Source organism: Miniopterus schreibersii, assembly GCF_964146895.1.
Source record: "Miniopterus schreibersii genome assembly, chromosome: 2".
Taxonomy (NCBI): domain Eukaryota; kingdom Metazoa; phylum Chordata; class Mammalia; order Chiroptera; family Miniopteridae; genus Miniopterus; species Miniopterus schreibersii.
This window is the reverse complement of record NC_138102.1, coordinates 164050336-164069694: the sequence shown is the minus strand read 5'-3', so window position 1 is coordinate 164069694 and position 19359 is coordinate 164050336. Positions and strand designations below refer to the sequence as shown.

The window sequence follows — 19359 nt, the reverse complement described above, 5'->3', positions numbered from 1 at the left end:
TCCATAAACTTGAGATTCTAGTTACTGAGACCAGGCAAGGCCAAAGGAACTTTAGTATAATTAGCAGAAATTCTCCCAGGTCATGATCTGGACAGAACCAACATCAGACCACAGGGCTGCCAGTAATCCCATTGCTCAGTGGTAACTGAAAATCAGGCAGTGCTCAATTCATTCTACACTTCAGGTCTCAGGCCAGCCAGGTGCTAATAGCTGGGTCAAATCTGACTATCCCATGCCACCCAAAGCCAATGGGGAAGGTGCCCTACTCAGAGACGATGCGTTTTTGACAGGGGACTGTGTTCCTCATGCAGGTTCCACTCAGAGGGTCCACACTCTCCACAATAACAAACGGAGCCTCCTCCAGGGTTACGATGCTCAGATGGTCATCCTCCTGCTCTTCTGTCTCAGGACACATTCGGGGCCACAAGTAGTACTTCATCTGCAGAGACTTGTCTTTCCATTTCCCCACCTGTACAGCGGTAAACAAAAGGCCCAGAAACCATTGGCAAAGACATAGCAGGCTCTGCTAGCCCCACCCAGGAAGATTTAAACAAAGGCCAACAGATGCAGGCATTGTATATAATTGAGAGAAGAATCGTCTTTAAACTATGGGTTCAAAATGAGTCTACTGTGTCCAAATCTAAGAAAGGTAATCTACTTATTTACTCACCTACTTACCAAACATTAAAAGAGGACCAACTGTGTGCCAGAACCTGCTAAGACCTGTGGCTCAAAGAAGCATCCTTCTGTCTTTCATGAAGTTCACACTGAGTGAAGGAGTCAGAAATGTAAACAAATGTTTACAGCGCTGTGTGGTAAGTGCTAAAACGGAAGCCTGCGCCCAGTGCTGGGAGGATGCCAGAGTTTCCCGCCCAGTGTGGCTGCTGGTTTTTTCTACTTAACTATGACAATGAACATGATAGTGAGAGCAGCAAATAGCTTTGAAAAGGTCAACAGAATGACTGAAACAAATGAGCCAGAAGGATGTGTTCAGCTTATAAGAGAGGTCCAGTGGGAAGCCATGTGGAAAACTGGGTAGATCTGAATTGGAATAAAATGATAAGTCAGGATTAAAGAAATCTGACTCAGCTTGGCTGGGGAAGGGAGTGCGGTTGGGCTGGTGATGAATGCCACAGGTCAACACAGATATGCACCTGCTGGGCTGGGTGAAAGCCCGGGATAAATCATATAGGTCCCTCTGTGAGCTGCCACATATGGCCACGCAGGCTGTGCTCCAACTTCAGGGAGCACCATTGACACATACTCAAATGTGAAAGGCGGGTGCCCCCTGGAATCATGCTCACAGTGGCCTTGCTGCCAATCCTCAGGAGAAATGCGTGGGTTCCATTCTCTTTCAGAAGAGCCATTCATTTTTGTTTTTATAACAATCTGCATGACTGTGTCGGTGGGTTCTCGTTCTCACTCTGTCATTAAGTTTATTGAAGAAAGAGGGAACACCTTTTAATTTTCTATAACCGAACATCTTCAATTATCACAAGGAATTATGGATTGCAAGCTCTTGCATTTTCCCAATCTATAATTTCCTCCATGCAGCAATGCAAATTAAGTGCACAGGTAAGGCACTAGGACTACAAAACTACTAATGTATTAACTCAATAAAACGTATTAAATCAAAAAGGAGCAAAAAATGGGCAGAATTTCATAAAATTTTAAGCAGGCTTAGATTAATGGGCTTAGATTTCCGTATTCATACAAAACCAAAATCCCCTCCTTAGTTTCCACTTTTGTCTACACTTAGGTTCTATCTAGTGCCTCCCTAGGTGTGGTTTGTGCCTCCCTCTCACCTGTCTAGCAGGTGCTGCTTGCTTCTGGGCCCAGTTAGGCCTACACAGCCACTGCCCTTGTTTTACTGTGTCACTATAACACAGGCGGTGCTTGGTGTCCTGGGCCATCTTGTTTGGAATTAACCCTGCTGCTAGTTAGCCTTCTCCCAAGTGTGTGAGCCATATTTCTCTCCTGGGTTCAGAATGATACAGAACGAAGCATTTGCTTTCTTGTATATGTATAGTCTTTTCTGTACTGGTGGCCCTCATTTTCATGTAAGTCTGTCTTTCCTCATATTGCTAAGACTGCTTATTACTACAGCAGAAACGCTCAAATAGCTTCCCAGGCATATGGAGATATCAATGTCTTCTGCCTGTGGTTAGGGGAGATAGGGCTTGGGGAAGAGAAGACCCTGCCCTGTGGACCCATGATGTTGGGGCACTTCCATCTCCAAGCAGCCCTTTTTACCCCACTGGCCAAAGTGATATTATTTTCTGCATATTCAGTGATGTGAAAATGGTTGGGAAGTCCAAAAATACCTATTTTTATTTATTTTTTTTTCCCACTGCTATCTCTCCCCCCCACAATAGTCCCTTTGCACTTTTTCCCTTTTAATTCCAAATTTATTCTCTTCATCTTTATTGCTACAACCCTAACCCCGTAGTCCAGCAGCCTGTTCTGGGATTATTGCCATTAACTTCAAACCTCACATAAGGTTCCTCCTGGAGTCCACTGTGGGCACTGCTGCCAGATGGCTCCCCTTAAAACATCACTTCATCATGTGGCACCTACTCAAACATTTCAACAACCTCCCATCACCCTCAGGATTGTGTCCATACTTCTCATCTAGGTTTCTGCATTAAGCCTAATCTACCTTGATACAGTTAACTTCATTATTTTGAAACATGAATCCTTTGTTCAAGTTGGAAGAGTAAGTTGTTGGTATTGGGAGCTAACGTGGGTTCATCAGGAAGGTTTCAATAAGCCAGCTGCATTTTCTTTTCTGATAGACTTCCTATATCTGTGAAATAAAAATGCTGCAGACATAGCATTTTGGCAAAGTTTTTCATGACACCCTTATGAACATGATGAAGTATAATAAAGATGATTATATACTTTGCTAGATTTGAAAGGAGTGTAAAATCCATATAAAAAGGGGTTTTTAATGTATCAACGCCAACATTGAAAGACGTCTCTAGTGACATGTCAGGGAACTCTCTTCTCAGAAGTGGCCAGTATAGTGTTTCAGAAAACAAAATAGAAGTCATGATCATAAAACAAAGAAGACAGGCTGCATTGCAGAGTCAAGGTTGGAAGTAATATGAATTAATTGTTATAATGGAGTGAACCAAATGGAATGAAATTTAATAGTATATATACTTAAAGTCTAGCATTTAGATTTTTAGAAAGCAACTGCACAGTATTGAAAAGGAGATGCTGAAATTTACAGCAGACTATACAAGCTATTGCAACAAGTGGGCTGAGGGGAGGGCACGGATGATCCCACTCCACTCTGTGCTCATCACACCACAGCTGGAAAACTAGGTTCTGATCCTACAATTCTATGATCTGCTGATTCTTATTTACTGTATCATGCTCATTTCCCTGACAATAACCTTTTTGTGCAGTCCCTTCTAGCATGCTCTTTCCCAACCTCCTGTCAAGCTAGCTGGATCATATCCTTGCTTCTCTTTAATGCAACTCAACCAACAACTGCACACCAATTCTGTGCCAGGCACTGGGTTATATGCTAGAGATGGCAATACCAAGTAACATTAACTGAGGGCTTAGTATGTGCTAGGCACTGAACTTATCTAGCAATCTCATTAATCATCACAGCAAATTTGTGAGATGGAGATTACTGTTTAATCTCTCATTTTACAGGTGAGAACAGAGGGTTCAATGACTTGTTCACAGTCTCAAGGTGAGTGAGTGCAGTGCCAGGAGTTGAAGCTGAAGAGTTTGGCTCCAGGGCTTGGGCTCAGACCCACCACACAGTATTGCTTCTCCGGCAATGAAAGAGTAAGACACTGTCCCTCTCCTCCAAGGACTGTCTAGTGGGGAAAGACGCTATCTATTGACAGTAATATCAAGTTAGGCTTTGGTATATATCAAGTACTCTGGGATTCAGAGTAGAAGTGATTAATTCTGAAAGGATTAGGGATAAGCTTGACAAAAATCCTTATCTTTGAGCTGGGCCTTGAAATGTAGGTGATAGCACATCAGGTGAAGAGCCAAGTTGCAGTCTTATAGCTGCTGGATGGGGAGACCACGGATGGTCCTTCAAACCTGAAAGATGCGATGTGTGAAGAAGAATGGTCTAGCTCAGTTCTCCTTCCCCTTAAAGGCCTGTCACTCTGGCCAGACAATCTCTATCACTCTCAAGGGCCAAGTGGATTGTACTCATCTCTTCTCAACTTGTTGGCATCAGGTTGGTAGCTTGAAACTGGCCCTGGACACCATGAAATTGGCAAACAGAACAAATCAGGGCTTCCTCTCTCCTCCCTGGCCTCCAGTTGTAAAACATCCAACAGTTCACCTCTGTCCAGAGTCACCAAATCATTCATTATTTCATGCTGTTGACTACTTTATTTAGTGACTTTTTAAATTTCAGGTGTATTGTCTCCTAAACTAAATTCTAAACATGGACACATTTCTAACACTCCCTGAGCCTCTGTTTCCACATCCACCAGATAAGGGAGTGATTTCTAAGGCATCTTCCATGTAATCCCAGGATCTCTTTAGGACAGAGGCTCCCTACTACACTTCCCTCTGATTAGAGCCCAGTAAGAAGAAACGTGTTCATAGTGGTTAATTCCTGAAGGAAGGGGAGTATCTGTTTATACAAAGAGTAGCTTGTCATAAGTCATGATTCTTTTTTGTTTCTTCATGGATTGTTGCAGTGAGAAGTCAAGTTAACAAATTCCTTGAGGATTAAAAGGAGAAACAGTTTGGGGAAAATAACCTGCTATGAATATAGAGTCACAACGCCAATACACAGGGCTCATGTTAAAGAGCATGTCTAACTACCTCATATTAGTTACCCCAACTTCTCTATGTGGCAAGACAGTTAGAAACAAGTGAACAACTAAAATTAAATAAAGTAGGAACTATTTATGTAGAAGAACAAGGTATGTTTTAAGAAATTCTTTTAAGGGGAGGCAGCACAGTGAAAATATTACAAATGGGAAAGTTTTAAGAGTGACAAAGAACAGTAAAGAGAGAAGGAGAAGCCTGAGACAATGAAAGAAAATATCTTGATGTTTTTCTAGGATGTCTGACCTGGTGTGAGTAGATAATGCTGGAAATGCAGTAGGAAATGGGGTTGACGGGAGGTCTTTCAGAGAAAATCCAATGAGAAAAACTGAATGAAGAAGTTATAGTCACAATCACAATATGAACGGGAAAAAGACAAACCTTAAGAAATAATGAAGAAAACGGCTGCAAAGTGCCCTGAATTCCTTAGAGATGAGCACTAGACAAACATCATTACCACAAGCACATTTAACAACATCTGTCTATGAAAATGCAGTTGTCAGCCGTACTGACATTTACAAAGATCTCTTGAGGACCGAAATCATCTTTCTCAAGAGGAAAAAAAAGTCTCTGATTCGTTTTCTCAGAAAACCATGGAGTCATGTTAGGGTTTCTGGTTTGGTTCTCTCAGGACAAGCTGAGCACCTGTTCAGCGGGGAACTTCTCAGAAGGAAGTCTACTTCTCAAACCTACAGCACGCTCTTCCCTAAGCTTTCCCTTATGAAGATCCTAGAGAATTAATCTGTGCTGATTTTAGACTTGAAAATCTCCCTTCTGCTGACAGATTTCCTCCATTCCTGGCAGTGAAACTGGCACCAATGAGTACTCTGACAAGGCCACGCATAAAAAAAGACCACAGGGACAGGATGCCTTCCGAAAGCCCCTGCATTTGTCCGACCCTCATCATGGAGGAGAGAGAGGGGACCCCGGCAGGGCGGGGCTGCTGTGAATGCTGCCGTGGTCCTTGCACAGAGAGCAAAGGACATCTATCTCCCCGGGCTGCCTCTCATCTGCACAGAAAGTCACGTTTTAAGATCCTGGGACAAAAGCATTTATTAGAGCCTCTTTAGGCATCAAAGGTTATTTTTCAAAAATCAAAGCATTTTTGTTTCTTGCATGAGATGACATCTGGATCCAACACTAAACACTTGCTGCTTATTTTAAGCCTTCATCAGACTTTTAAGATGCAAAATTTAAAACTACATGCAGTTTCCCTGGGCAAACTGAAGGGACAGGTAGAGGCCCTGCAAGGCAGCCCGCGTAAGCCTGCATCCCAAAACAGTGTCCCCTCAGATGGCTGACCCTGGCTGGCGGGTGCGGGTGCTGCCCGTTGCTCACACCGGAGACTCCTAACAGGACAGAAATCCGAGGACGGGCGGGCACTCCTGTCTTTCCTCCCCCAAAGCCGCACAACCCAGCTCTGTGGACTTTCAAAGGTTGGGTGTCTGATACTTCATTTTGCTCAATCTTTATTTTTCCGTATCCATCCCCCCACCCTTTGTGTGGCTACCAATTCTCTAGATTCATACAATATACATGTATGTGTGTGTGTGTGTGTGTATGCATAAAGGGATATGTATGTGTGTATATATGTATATGTTTTTCCACAATCAGATCATAACAGAAACATCTTTTCCCAACTTGCTTTTCCCACTTAAGTATACATCATGAGCATTCTTATAATTCAACAGAGGGTAGATCTAACTCCTTTTAATAGTGGCATAATAGTCCATTATAATGAATGTACTTCAGTTTATTTAGTCCTAGTCTTATTGATAAATATTTATGATATATTTTGGTATTTCCAAAGCATCATTTCCTAATAATAAAAAAGCAGAATAGGAAGATATTTGTGTTTTTAAATGTTCTTGATATTGCCAGAATGCTTTACCAAAGATGTACAGCAATTGAAATTCCTATCAGCAAAGCAGGAGAGGGCTCCTTGCTCACATTCTCACCAGCACTAGACTTTTATCACTACTAAACGTTTGCCAATCTGAGGAATAAAAAACAGTACCTAATGGCTCTCATTTTCATCTCCTTGATCGCAGTGAGCAGGAGCACCTTCGCGCATCTGTTCGCCATTTAGATTTCCTCTTTTACCCTCTGGTCACATCGCTCACCCATTTTCTATTGAGTTGTTTGTCTTTCTTATCTCTTCCTAGGGAGCTCCTGGTAGAGCATGATAGTAACACTGTACCTGTCAGATAGGCTGGAAATATTGTTTTCATTCTGAGATTTGTCTCCTGACTATTTTTGGTATCTATTATGCACAAAATATTACTTTTACTTCTTTTCTTGTGAAGTAAAATGGCTTTTTATATAGAATGTTTGGTTCCCTTACCTCACTTTAAAAAAAATGTTTTTACTGATTTTTTAGAGAAAAAGGAAGAGAGAGGGATGAGAGAGAGAAACATCGATGATGAGAGAGACATCGATCGGCTGCACGCCCCTTATTGGGGATCAAGCCCCCAACCCAGGCATGTGCTCTGACCAGGAATTGAACCAGTGACCTCTTGGTTCATGGGTCGATGCTCAACCACTGAGCCATGCAAGCTGGGCCTTCCTCCCTATTAAAAAAAAAAAGATCTACTGCACTCTCAAACTGCTCTCTGTTCTTACTTGCGTGTGCAGCTGTTTCTCCCGTGTGTGACAGACGTGCAGCTTTGCTTTCTGGGCGCACCGTCTTCCCTCTGCCAGCCCTTCCCATGCTTCTAAAATGCTCTGCATCCTTCTCAGCTCCTCTCAGGCCTCATCACCTCCATGATGCTGTCCTTGGTCACTGCTGCCCAGAGGAAAAGCTCTATTTGATTTGTAATAATTCTGTGGGTCAACTGCTTCCTTCGGCTCATACTAAAACACTAGCCATAGCCGGTATAAAAATCCTGTCTCTGGCTGTCTTTGAGCACTCGGGGACAGAGACTATATTATTTTACCTTTCTGTCCCTTATACGGGCTTGAACAGGTGTGTTCTCGGTAATTATCGACTGATGTCACCGGAGGGAAAATGCATCATACCCGCCACCTCGTGTCCACTAGACACCACTAGCGTGTTCTCTCAAGAAGAGGCCGCAGGAGGTGAAGTCTGCCTCACTTCCTGCCCCTCTGCGTCCTGCCTCCTCAGCCGCCGGGACGGTAAGTGGCCCCGGACGGACTCAGGTCCGTGTGGGCGCTGTAAGTGCGATGGCACAATCCGCGGCACCTCATGGCTCACAAGGCCACTGCGCAGCCTGGTGCTCCTTCTAATCGCCGCACGCTCGTGACATTGAGAACAATTTCCATATTCAAATTTGATCCTTGACTGCCGTGGCCTATCACTGCTTCCACACGTACTGAGCTGGGGGCTGATGGCTCTGGGCACACACGCCATGGGGAGGCCCATCCACCCAGTCTCGCCTGGCACCTGTGCGACTCCCCCAGTGACACTAAGACATTGGTTGTCATCTCGGGCCTCAGCTGCTACCCCTGGCTGACCCCTGCCTCTCCAAGAGAGCCTGGGGCTCCCTGGGGGCTGTGCATTCCCCACTCTGAGTGAGTGCCACTCGTTTCTCCCTCCACATCTCCTGGTCTGCAGAGTGAAGGGACGGGAAAGTGGTGAGCTGGGGTAGAACCTGGTGCCAGGGACGGAAGTGGCTGATTCCCTCGGCACCAGAGAACAGGTATGGTCATTTCAGGTAACACCATGAACAGACCTGTGATGATATTAAAGTGTGGTAGCTGTAATGGGCCAGGTATGGCACATAGAATGATGGTATTTCATTGTCACTACTTTCCCAAAAGGTAGATATTGTTATGACCACAACACAGACAAATAAAACTGAGGCTCACTGAGGAGCCAGGATTCGTCTCTGATCTGTCTGCCTCTAAAAGCTACGATTCTTTCACCATGTCTTGTGGTTAGAGAATATTTCTGGCCTCTGTTCCTTACCTTACTGTGACCTGAGAGAGAAAAGTCTGTCCTAGCCCTGTAGCCTCCCATCCTCACCTCAGCCTCCCAGAAACTGAGATTGATGGCTGTGTCCAAAGGCTTCATGGCAAGTGGCAACCGAAGTCCACGTGGGAGCCAGACAGGCAGGATGGCAGCAGGTGACAGCAGGAGGCAGGGCGCTGACAAGATGTGTGGCGCTAGTGAGTTATTTCGTGTCTCTGTGCCTGGTCAATACTGGTCTTATGCAGCATGTGCTGCTTTTTCTCTCCCCTCTTCCCTCCCGGTTATGACCATTCCCCCTACTATTGAGAACATCAGTGCAAGGCCTATGTGCCCAATTTCCTCCCAGAAACATAGTTTTTTTGCTTTCAAGTGGCAAGGGAGAATACTGAACAAACTCCAACTTCTCAAACTTTTACCTCAATTTGTTTCAAAATGTCAGGGTAAGCTTCATGCAATTCTTTCAGTTTCGTGCATTATTTTTCCATTCAGGTGGGAAAAAAAACAGAAATCATAAGAAATAAAAAATGTTATGACCCTTCCAGATTTACCAAAGGCCTTGGGCTGAGTCCCATTGAAGGTGCTCTCTCTACATTAACTTTTCCCTAGGGCAGAATGGATGTTTCTTTTAGTTCAGAACATTTTGTAAACAGTTTGCTAAACAGACTCAGAAAGGCTAAATGATTCAACATGTCTTCCTGAAGTATCTGATGCCTTCCTCAAGGGTTTGAAACCTCCCAAGCACCAACTCCTCCTTGTCCAGAAATACTCAGAGTCCCATTATGGGACTTAGAGCAGCTCAATTACTGAGAGCTGAGCTCAACTTTCTTTTCTGATCTACCTTCTTCCAAAAAGACCCCTCCCCTTGAACACCAAAACTGAGTCCTGAACCATCTTCTAGAACATGCAGGATGCAGGCAGAGATCTCTTGAACTTGCTCTGAATCAACTTCCTCCCAAATCCCAGGGCTATAGACATGTTCACAACATGCCCAAGGCTTCATCTTGCTCCAGAACACAGCTCGGCAGGGATGCTGACGAACTGACTGACGGATGTGGGTAGGCTCTAGGGGCGCTATTATAATCTGCTTTGGGGATCTGGGCCCCAGACTTTGCTTACTGATATTACTCATCATCAGGTTATTTTCTCATTGCTCTCCACCCTCATCCTCAAATGACAAGTTGTCAGGACAGAGCAAAAGTACACAGTGTCTGACCATTCTGAATGTGACTTCCTGGATTTGAGTGCTGGATTGGCAAGGTCTTCACTAGCATTTATGTATATATGTATGAATGTATGCATGATTGCCTGTATGTATGTATGTATGTGGTATTCATTCATTCATTCATTCATTCATTCACTCCATTGCTTTATTCTAATTTGTCATGTTAGTGAAGTGCATAGGCTTTAAAGTCTGAAAGGCCTAATTTGAATTCTGGCTTTGGCTGTGTGTGACTCTGGACAAGTTACCTAACCTTTTAAATTCTGTGTTGTAGATGCCTGCTGTTTTTCTACCAAATAGCCATCCTCTGTCTTGACAGCTCTAATTACTCTCTCTCCCCAGCCCCTTTCTTAGCTCAGTCTCTCCTTCTTTTGTGAACTGCTCCTTCCTCAACTCCAACCACATGGTCCTGTGGATCTGTCATGTAATTACAGCTTCCAGTCCATCCGCTAACACAGCTACAGCTGAGTGGTTGAAGGGTGGGGCACCTGACCCACTGGGTGAAATCCCTGGGATTTGGGGCCTTACAACAAAAAAGAATGTTAAGTCAGCCTCATCCCAGTAACTTAAGCTATAATATGTAAAATTCAGAGGCCATGGGAAGCCATGTTTTATACCCTATGGAGGAAACTGGCCAATGGAGAGACAGAAGAATGAAGCCAGTGGCCAGAGAAAGTTATATATAAGTGAGAGTGAACAAGATAAATGGGAACATCAAAGTCCTGCCTTGTGGCTCTTCTAGAGGCTCAGCTGCATTCATGTTCTGGGTTCTGGTGAGACAATCCAGGATCCTTATAATAATGCTTTTTCCTTAAGCTAATTCAAAGCAGTGTCTATCCTTTGTAATCAAAGCAGTCCACATAGTGCACTCTTTATCACACCTATAAATGGTAATAGATAATAATTATAACTATCTTCATGGGGTTTTGGTACAAAAGTAAATAAAATAATGCACACAGAACATTTTGTGAAATGCCTGGGATATGGTGAGCACAGAGCAAATGACAGTAGCTGTGGTGGGATCAACTTTCTGTGAACGTATCAGGTACTAAGAAGTAGGTTGGGTCACCAGTGTCAGGCAAATTCCAAAGCCATTCTCTAACAAGTGCCTCCCTGCATGGAGCCAAGGCAAGGAGAGGCAGGAGGCCTCCACTCAAGTTCTCAGAGTCTTAGGTTTAGATGGGGCCATCCAGCTAGAGTTCCTGTTGTCAAGTCCAATAGTGACTTGTAGCTGCATCTCCTGCTAAGCCCCCGGGTCCCATGGGGATTACCTGGATAGTCACAGTGCCTATAGTTGCAGTCAATCTCACTCAGCAGGTCACTTGACATCTCTTGACAACTGGCTCACGTGCCAGGTCCAGTCATTTCCATTCCTTCTATCTCCCTTCCTACCTCCATGCACCCCTTCACAAATCCTTTCCCAAGATTAAGAGCTCATAACCAAAAGGTTCCTATAAGATCCATATGTAAGGGTCCCCAAGTCAAGCAAGCAATTTGAACCCGAGCAGTTTGACACCAGAGACTTTGCTTTCTGCCACTCTTATTGCCTCAAATATTAGATAAGACACATTAAGAGCAGTGTCAGGCATGTGGTAATAATTCTCAACAAATGATCTAGACTAGCCAACTGTCCTATTCTCCTTAGGCAGCCCCACGTGCCTTGGGCCTGCCATAACACCAGAGGTCCATGTCCAGAGTGGCAGGGGGATGAAAGGCATAAAGTGGAAGGAGTGACACCATCTAGAAGGCTTCAAGTTATCAAGGAAGACCCTTGGGAGCCAGAGATGACCACATCGCTCCTCAAACAATGCTGACTGGACTGACCCCAGCTCACTCTATCCTTTGCCTCCTGATGAGTCTCACATCTTCCTCATGATCCTCCTCTGAATTTTAAATGTATGTAATATGTTTAAAACCAAGGTTATCTGCAAAAATGCAGGAATCAACCTATAAATCTTAAACACACTAGGCTAGCATCTCTCTCAAGTGTATCTCAGGACACTAAGAAAAATGATGCCAATTGTTGCACATTCAGTAAACCAACCAACCCAACAAGCAAAATCAGGTCCTCCTGCAAATTTTTAGGAGCTAGAAAAAACGGCCAGGCCTGGAGCAGGACCTCATCAGGTGAGATTGTGGAGAGGTTTTTAGCACCGCAGGGTGTTCATGCGCAAGGACCGAACAGAAAGTAATGGAAGACATTCTGAAAAAGGAACATATTGCATAAGTATAATGACAGTGTTTTCCAGACCACAAATCTGAATGTAAACGCTGATGATTGTGAATGTGTTTTCAGGGACAACTAAGCAGCACAGCAGAGAGCATGATCGCCCAGGAAATCCAAGGCATAAGGTTGTGAATATATATGAAAAGAAACAAGGCATAAACACTGAAAATACACATAAAAATTACTGAGGCAACAAGGGAACACAAAGAGAAGAGGTCAAAGTCATTGAAAATACATCATAATTTAAAAAGACTAGACCAAGAGAAAAGAAAAAAATCATAAGATGTGATGTGCGTTCAAAAAGGTACCTCGTAGAAGTCATAGAATTCAGATCTCGCTAAGGCCATGCAAAAGAGCACTGAATCCCTAATAACACTCACTCTAAGACTGTCTGATGTCTACCACTTCTCCTTAGCCAGAAAAGGTCAATTTTGTAGACAAGCGTATCTGTTAAATATGTAGAAAATCATTTTTCTGGAATATTCTGGACTACCCTATTCCAAACTAAGATTACCAAGTCATTTCCTCTTTTCACTGAAATTCCTTCCCTCAGCTTTGGAGGGTAGAAATGGCAGGAAAGGATCTCATGCTGGCTTCAATTCTCAGATATTCTATCTCTTGCCTGGATTTTTGGATTACTACTAATTGGCTTCCCCACCTCCAGTTTTATCTTTCTCCAGTTCATCTTCCACTTGGTCCCAAGAGACATCTTTTCAAAATACAGATCTGACCCCATCCTGAGCCCTCTCAGAGCCTGTCAGTGCCTTCTCATTCACCTACAGAATAGTATCCAACCTCCTGGGAGAGTATACATTTGTTCCCCACACTTTCCCTTTACTCCCCTCCCTCCCTCCTTCTCTCTCTTCCTCCCTCCCTCCTTCTCTCCCTCCCTCCTTCCCTCTCTTCTCCCTCAGCCCCTCATCTCTTCTCTCCCTCTCACTCTCTTGCCTTTCTGCTTTCAAAAAGAAAGTCTCATCTCTTTAGGATTCCTGGACTTTAACTGATAACGACACACACACCATGCTGTTTCTTCCCTGAGTGCCTTTACTTATGTTGGAATTCCCTATTTTAAATCCGTACTCGTCTAGATGACATCCACTCAGCTTTTGAGATGCAGCTCATATAGGGTCTATTCAAGAAGCCTTTCCTCACTACACCCCAGGCTGGGCCAAGGAGTTAGGTGTCCTCCTTTGATACTCCCCAAATACCTTGTGCATACCTCAGTCACTGAGCTTGCCATTGTATACTATATTTAATTATGCATCTAGCCTCCTCCAGTAGACTATGAGTTCTCAACAGCAGGGGCTGGATGTTATTTTTCTGTATCCCCAAGTGCCAAGCATAGGGAATAGTACCATGGTGGGTACTCAGCACATGTTAGTTAAACAAAGGAATCAGTGGGATTTCAAAAGGAGAACATGTTCTTGGCAGATAATAGATCATTGTGATTCTATTAAGACTAGCTAATATTTGTTGAGCATTTACTATGTGTTTGTCAGGAACCATGCTAAGCAATGCACAAGCATTATCAAATTTAATGATCAGAATAGTCTTATAAGGTAGATATTATTTTTGTATCCATTGACAGTAGGTTATATTAGTGGTACCCAATGAATCATATAACCCAATATCCATGCCCTTGTGACTTATACTGACCAACAGGATAGCAAAAAAATGTGTCATATGTAGAGGCTTGATGAGTGACAGTGCAATGGACCCTGCCTTCCTGGAATGCTGCTCGAAACTTTGAAAAAGCTTTGGCCATCCCCTTTGAAGATGAGAAAACATGTAGATGAGGCCCAGCTGATAGCCAATGCCAGCAGCTAGACACATGAGTGAGACCATTCTGGATCACGCACCCTTGGTTGAGTCACCAGAAGACTGCAGCAGATGAGTGACCCCACGTGAGATCAACCCAAGAACCGCCCAGCTTATCCCACCTCAAACTGCTGACTCAAAGAATCATGAGTAACAATATGGTAGTGGTTTCAAGCCCCTAAGTTTTGAGGTGGTTATTACATAGAAGAGATTAACTAAAATATATCCGCCTTAGGAAAAGGCTACACATATTGGGCCAAACTGAGGAAGGAGATAAGTAAGAAGGAAGACAAATAGAGATAGAATTAAAAGACAAAATAGCACCACGTTCTTTAGAGCCTTTTAATGTAAGTAAGTACAGTGCTGACGTAAGTCCTTCTTAATTGCAGTACTGCTGAAACAGTGCTAAACACAGAGCTGGAGGTTCTGGAGCTCAGGCCCGGCCCTACCACTGACAAGCTCTGTGAATGTGACAGATAACTTCACCTCTTGGAATCAGAGTTTGTTTATCAGCAAAATGGAGAGATACGTATGTATGTATTTATATATGTATATACGTAAGCATGTACGTATATATATTTTACTACTACTAGGCGAATCAAATGTATATCACACCATCCAAATGTAAGTATTAATATTATTGATATTAGTTAATAAGTTTGGGTTACAACAAATACTAACAATTTACCTATAAACCAACAAAAGCTAGTGGGACAGTGAGGGAGGATGTTACAGAATGGGAAATCCAGAAGATAAACGGTTTCCATGTCTCCATGTGTCAGATAATGTTTCTCTAGTAGCTATTTCAACACCTTTAGCTTCAGTGCTATCTCATTACTTTCTTTTATAAGATGCTCCTGGGATATCCTGAGTAACTCTCCCCAACCCCCCCCCCCCCCCCCCCCCGTGTCTATAATCTACTTTCACACCACCCATTAAAGGTCAGGGGAATATCTGTTCTCAAAACAAAACTAGTAAGCCAGGAATGCGAAGGCCAGATCAGGCTCAGCCTCTAACCAGCATGGGACCACGTCCCCAACCTTGATGAGCCTGACTCTCCTATCTGTAAACTACAATGTAACAACATTTATCAAAACTCCCCATTGGGGTTCATGAGTGACACGTGACACTGCATGTGGCAGTATCTTGAAAAGGGAAGTGCCTACTCCCTGCACGAAGTCAAGGTAGTATAAGTGCTCCCATTTAGCAAAAAACACCCAGTAATCAAAGGTGCTTATTTCTTTAGTGGTATTTATACTGACGATGTGCCAGACACTGGGCTAAGTGGTAGGTTTTGCAGGAGAAAAATGGGGAATGACATTTTGAGATGTGAGGCAATTTGCCTGTGGTCACATAATTAATAAATGGCTAAATTGGATTCAAACCCTTATCTGCCTCCCTCCAAAGTCTAGGCTTCCTGTACGATGCTGGGAGGCCTCCAAATGGAACCTCCTCAGCCCGTCGGAGAGCAAATTTATTGGCCAGGTAGTTTACTATTAAATGGGGTCACCAGCTTGTGGCTAAAAAAACAGATGATGAAAAAAGTGCTGGAGGAGAAAATGTCTGTTTACAAATACAGCTTAATTAATTAGTCAACTCAGATGAGGCCGAAGAGGCGGGTTTCCAGGTGCCTGACATGGAGAATTAATTAGCAGAAAAGCACCAGTCCCCGGCCTGGGATTCCTGTCCAGACACATGGTAGAATTAAATTACTAAATTTCCTCAGTGCCCCTCACCTTACCTAAACTGCCCCTCAACTTAACTAAAGTCATCTTATTGGGAGGAAAACAACAACAACCTAAAACAAAACTAAGACCTTATTGAAAATGACAACTGAACTGAACAGGATCCACCAATGAAGGCTTCAAGTGCAGTCCAGAAAAGAAGGTAAAGATGTTTCCAGTGCTTCTAGCTCAAGTTACAAAGGGCCAGAATAAAATTAAAGTGAAGTTAGGTTATACCCCACTCACACTTGGGAGTTACAAATGTGTACCCCCTGAGCTAAATGCAGCAGGAAACCAAGCAACACTGGCGTTCCTACCCGCAAAGCCCCCCACCTCCCCTCCCTCTGGTGGCAGTGGAAGGGCCCGGGAAAGCCAAAGCGTCCATAGTCTGCCTCGGTTTTCCCATTCCTTTTGCTTCTTTAAAGGCTGAAAGGCTAGGAAATAGAGAAGTCCTCTCACCTGAGTTACTTGCTATAGTATGAAGTACATGCAAAATCTGTAGGCATCACCACGAACCGTGGTTGGGCCAATCGAAGAGAATGAAGTTCTCTGAGCCAGCGCTAAACGAAATGTGTGCCACTCTAGCTCTCGTGTGACTGTGCAGCAAAGTCACTTTCCAGAAAGGGCACCTTCTCTGCTTCCACAGTCAACATATTTTGGGGGCCCTAAAAGCGATCCTAATTTTTTTTTTAATTCTCACCTGAGGATATTTTTTCCATTGTGTTTTAGAGAGTGGAAGGAAGAAAGGGGAGGGGAGGGGAGGGGAGAGAAATGTCAATGTGAGAGAGACACATCGACTGGTTTCCTCCTGTACGCACCCTGAGAGGGGGCAGGGAGCAAACCCACAACCCAGGTATGTGCCCCTGACCAGGAATCAAAGCTGTGACCCTTTGGTCTGCGGGCTGACGCTCTAACCACTGAGCCAACCCGGCCAGGGCTGTTGTGTATGTTTCTATCAGTGAATTTCCACGCAGGCTACAGTTGTTTGGGACCTGTCCTCTGCCTAATTAAGCAGAGGAAGTTAATGAGGTATGAAGTGACTTTGTGCCACATGGTAAAGAGAATACAATGTGCACAGAGAGAAGCAAGTGAGGGGTCAGGGCAAAGAGCCAAGTGAGACTGGAGAGCTGGGGGCTGGGAGCTGGGGTGGGGCAGAGGGTGGAGAGACAGCAGATCTGGAAGTGAGCTAGACTCTCAATGGTTTTCCAACCAGACTCCACACTAGAATCACCTGTAAAGCTACTAAAATGCTCATTTCTGGGCCCTGTGCCAGACCAGTTATGTTAGACTCTCCAAGCAGGATGTAGTATGAACAACAGATTTGGAGGGATTTATTTGGTGATTCTAACGGGCAGCAAGACTGAGGACCATTTGTATTCATCTACGGCGATCTCTTCATTTTACTAGTGGGGAAATGAGGGAACGAATTTGGAGACACAAAAGACAGACCGTGAGACAATGGAGTTAGGTGACATTTCACCAAATTACCCTGGGCAAATCTACTCTTGATTTGCAGCTCCCAGCTGGCTTTATGGGAAGGGAGACCTCACCGCAGGGGTCCTTCATCTCGCCGGGCTGTCTCACTGTGCATGTCCGTAGATTCCTTCATCAACATGGAGGGATGCTGAGGGGTTTAGACCCATGGTGCTCGCAGTGTGGTCCTAAGACCAGCAGCATCGGCATCCCTAGGGAACTTGTTAGAAATGCAAATTCTCAGGCTTCCCTCCAGACCCACTAAATCAGCAACTGTGGGGGTGGAACCCAGCAATCTGGGTTTTCACAAGCCCGATGTTCTCCAAAGTTTGAGAAGCACTGGTGTAGACCACCATTTTTCAATAGTGGGTCTTCAGAGGCAGGGCGCAGACTGGGAGGTCCACAGAAAAAGGAGCTTCATGAGGACACTGGCCTCTGCATCTGAAGGTGAAGGCCGGCAGGGTCCCTTGGAGTAGCCAAGAACCACAGGGTCAAAACCATCTACAATGAGGATTTTAATATTTACCGTGCATCACCTGCCTGACCTGAAGCTAGTTGGTGGAAATAAAATGCCTTTCATTCCCTTAAAGAGATCTGGTGCCAAACTGACAAATTCCTGCTTTGAAAAAGTTCCCATTTTTTCCTGCGATGGGGGTTTATTCGGTACCCTACCTGATATTAACTTAAATATTCCTACCATCAACTCTTGATTATGCCTGAGATAATAAGAAAGATACATATAACAGTAAAACAGATAATCAGCATTTTGTGTGCCTGCAGAATGTAGTCACAACTCATACCCAGGCAGTGCCACAAGCACCCACCCCCAAACCCACCCCCACCTGCTTCTCACCCTCCCTTGGCTCAGGGCCCTTCTCGGCGCCTACCACCCAGCTGTCGACAAGAGGAATGTGCCAAAACGATGAGATGAGAGAGTGGGTCACAGCAGATAATCCATTTATGGATAACAAAAAATGCATGTCACACTTCGCTGACCATGTCAGTTCTGAGCTGCTGTACACACATAAGAGATCCTCTCTACTCAAGACAGATTTCAAGGCAAAACGAAAAACCCGTATGATTTGGCCATGTTCCTAACTCACGTCTTAACTCACCCTGGAATAAAAGGTAGAAATCAATTCTCTGACCAGTAACTACTATGTGTCCTGTGTCGGGCTCTGTGGGAGGCCTGCAGGGGGCACAGAAAGCACTGACCGATTCTGCTTTCGAGATGCTTATAATCAAATGGAGAAAAAAGAAATATACATATTGAAAGGCAACTTATAACGTCTGGTGTATTCATATGTCAGGCTACCTGCTGTAAAATGTATGATGATTCCAACACAATAGAATTTCATTTCCAGCTAATGAAACTGCATGAGGTTGGCAGGGCAGCCTCCTTCATGCAGTTATTTGGGGACCCAGGCCAATGGAGAATCGGTCCCCATGGAGGTGTCCCCATTCCAGCGACCCAGAGACAAAGGGGTGTAGCCAAGCTGTGTGCAGTACTTTATGGGCCAGGCCTGAAAGTGACACCTGTCACTTCTGCTCACATCGTATTGGTTATGCCTACTTGTAAAAGAAGGCTGGAAAACAGAGTCCAGCAAACACATTTTGGTCGATAGCTACAGTCTCTGCCATAGTAGGCACGGTTGGGGAGGGTATGTGAGGCATAGGGGAAAGTCAGTTATCGTGTTTCATTGTTTCCCACGATCACACATTACTTCTGTAATTTCTGAAAATCCTACTATCTGTGCTTATATACTCCTTGATTTTTCCTTGAGTTCTATGGAACACTAGGCAGTACAGTCCACTCCAGACATGGGTGTTATTGGGAGGATATGGAAAATTTCAGCAAGAGAGGGGCAAAAACTTCAAATGATGCTCCTTTGGCCTCTTTTTGTCCCACATTTTAGCCAATAACTCACCGGTTAATACCAACTCATGAAAACCCCTGTGGTGCTAGCATCACAGGAAGTGATCGATTTTATTCCACTGCCTGGACAGAGGGAGGATCCAGTAAGGCAGGACACCAGCTGCTGTACTGAGTGCAGATATTTGTTCTGGGATCTGATGGGCTGTTATTGGTAAAAGGAGGTTTAAAAGAATTAGAGAATGTAGAGGAGTATGGAGAGATTTCTCTTCA

General features: G+C 44.2%; 1 protein-coding gene across 1 annotated transcript in view; it reads right to left on the bottom strand.

The window, feature by feature from the left end:
• GRIN2B (glutamate ionotropic receptor NMDA type subunit 2B) overlaps nt 1-19359 on the bottom strand; it is a gene marked incomplete at its 3' end in the record, with an annotated part of 393757 nt that overhangs the window by 48308 nt on the left and 326090 nt on the right. Inside the window, exon 5 of the mRNA XM_081130390.1 lies at nt 267-469. Within this exon, the coding sequence (XP_080986516.1) occupies nt 267-469 (203 nt within the window). The remainder of the gene's footprint in view (nt 1-266; nt 470-19359) is intronic.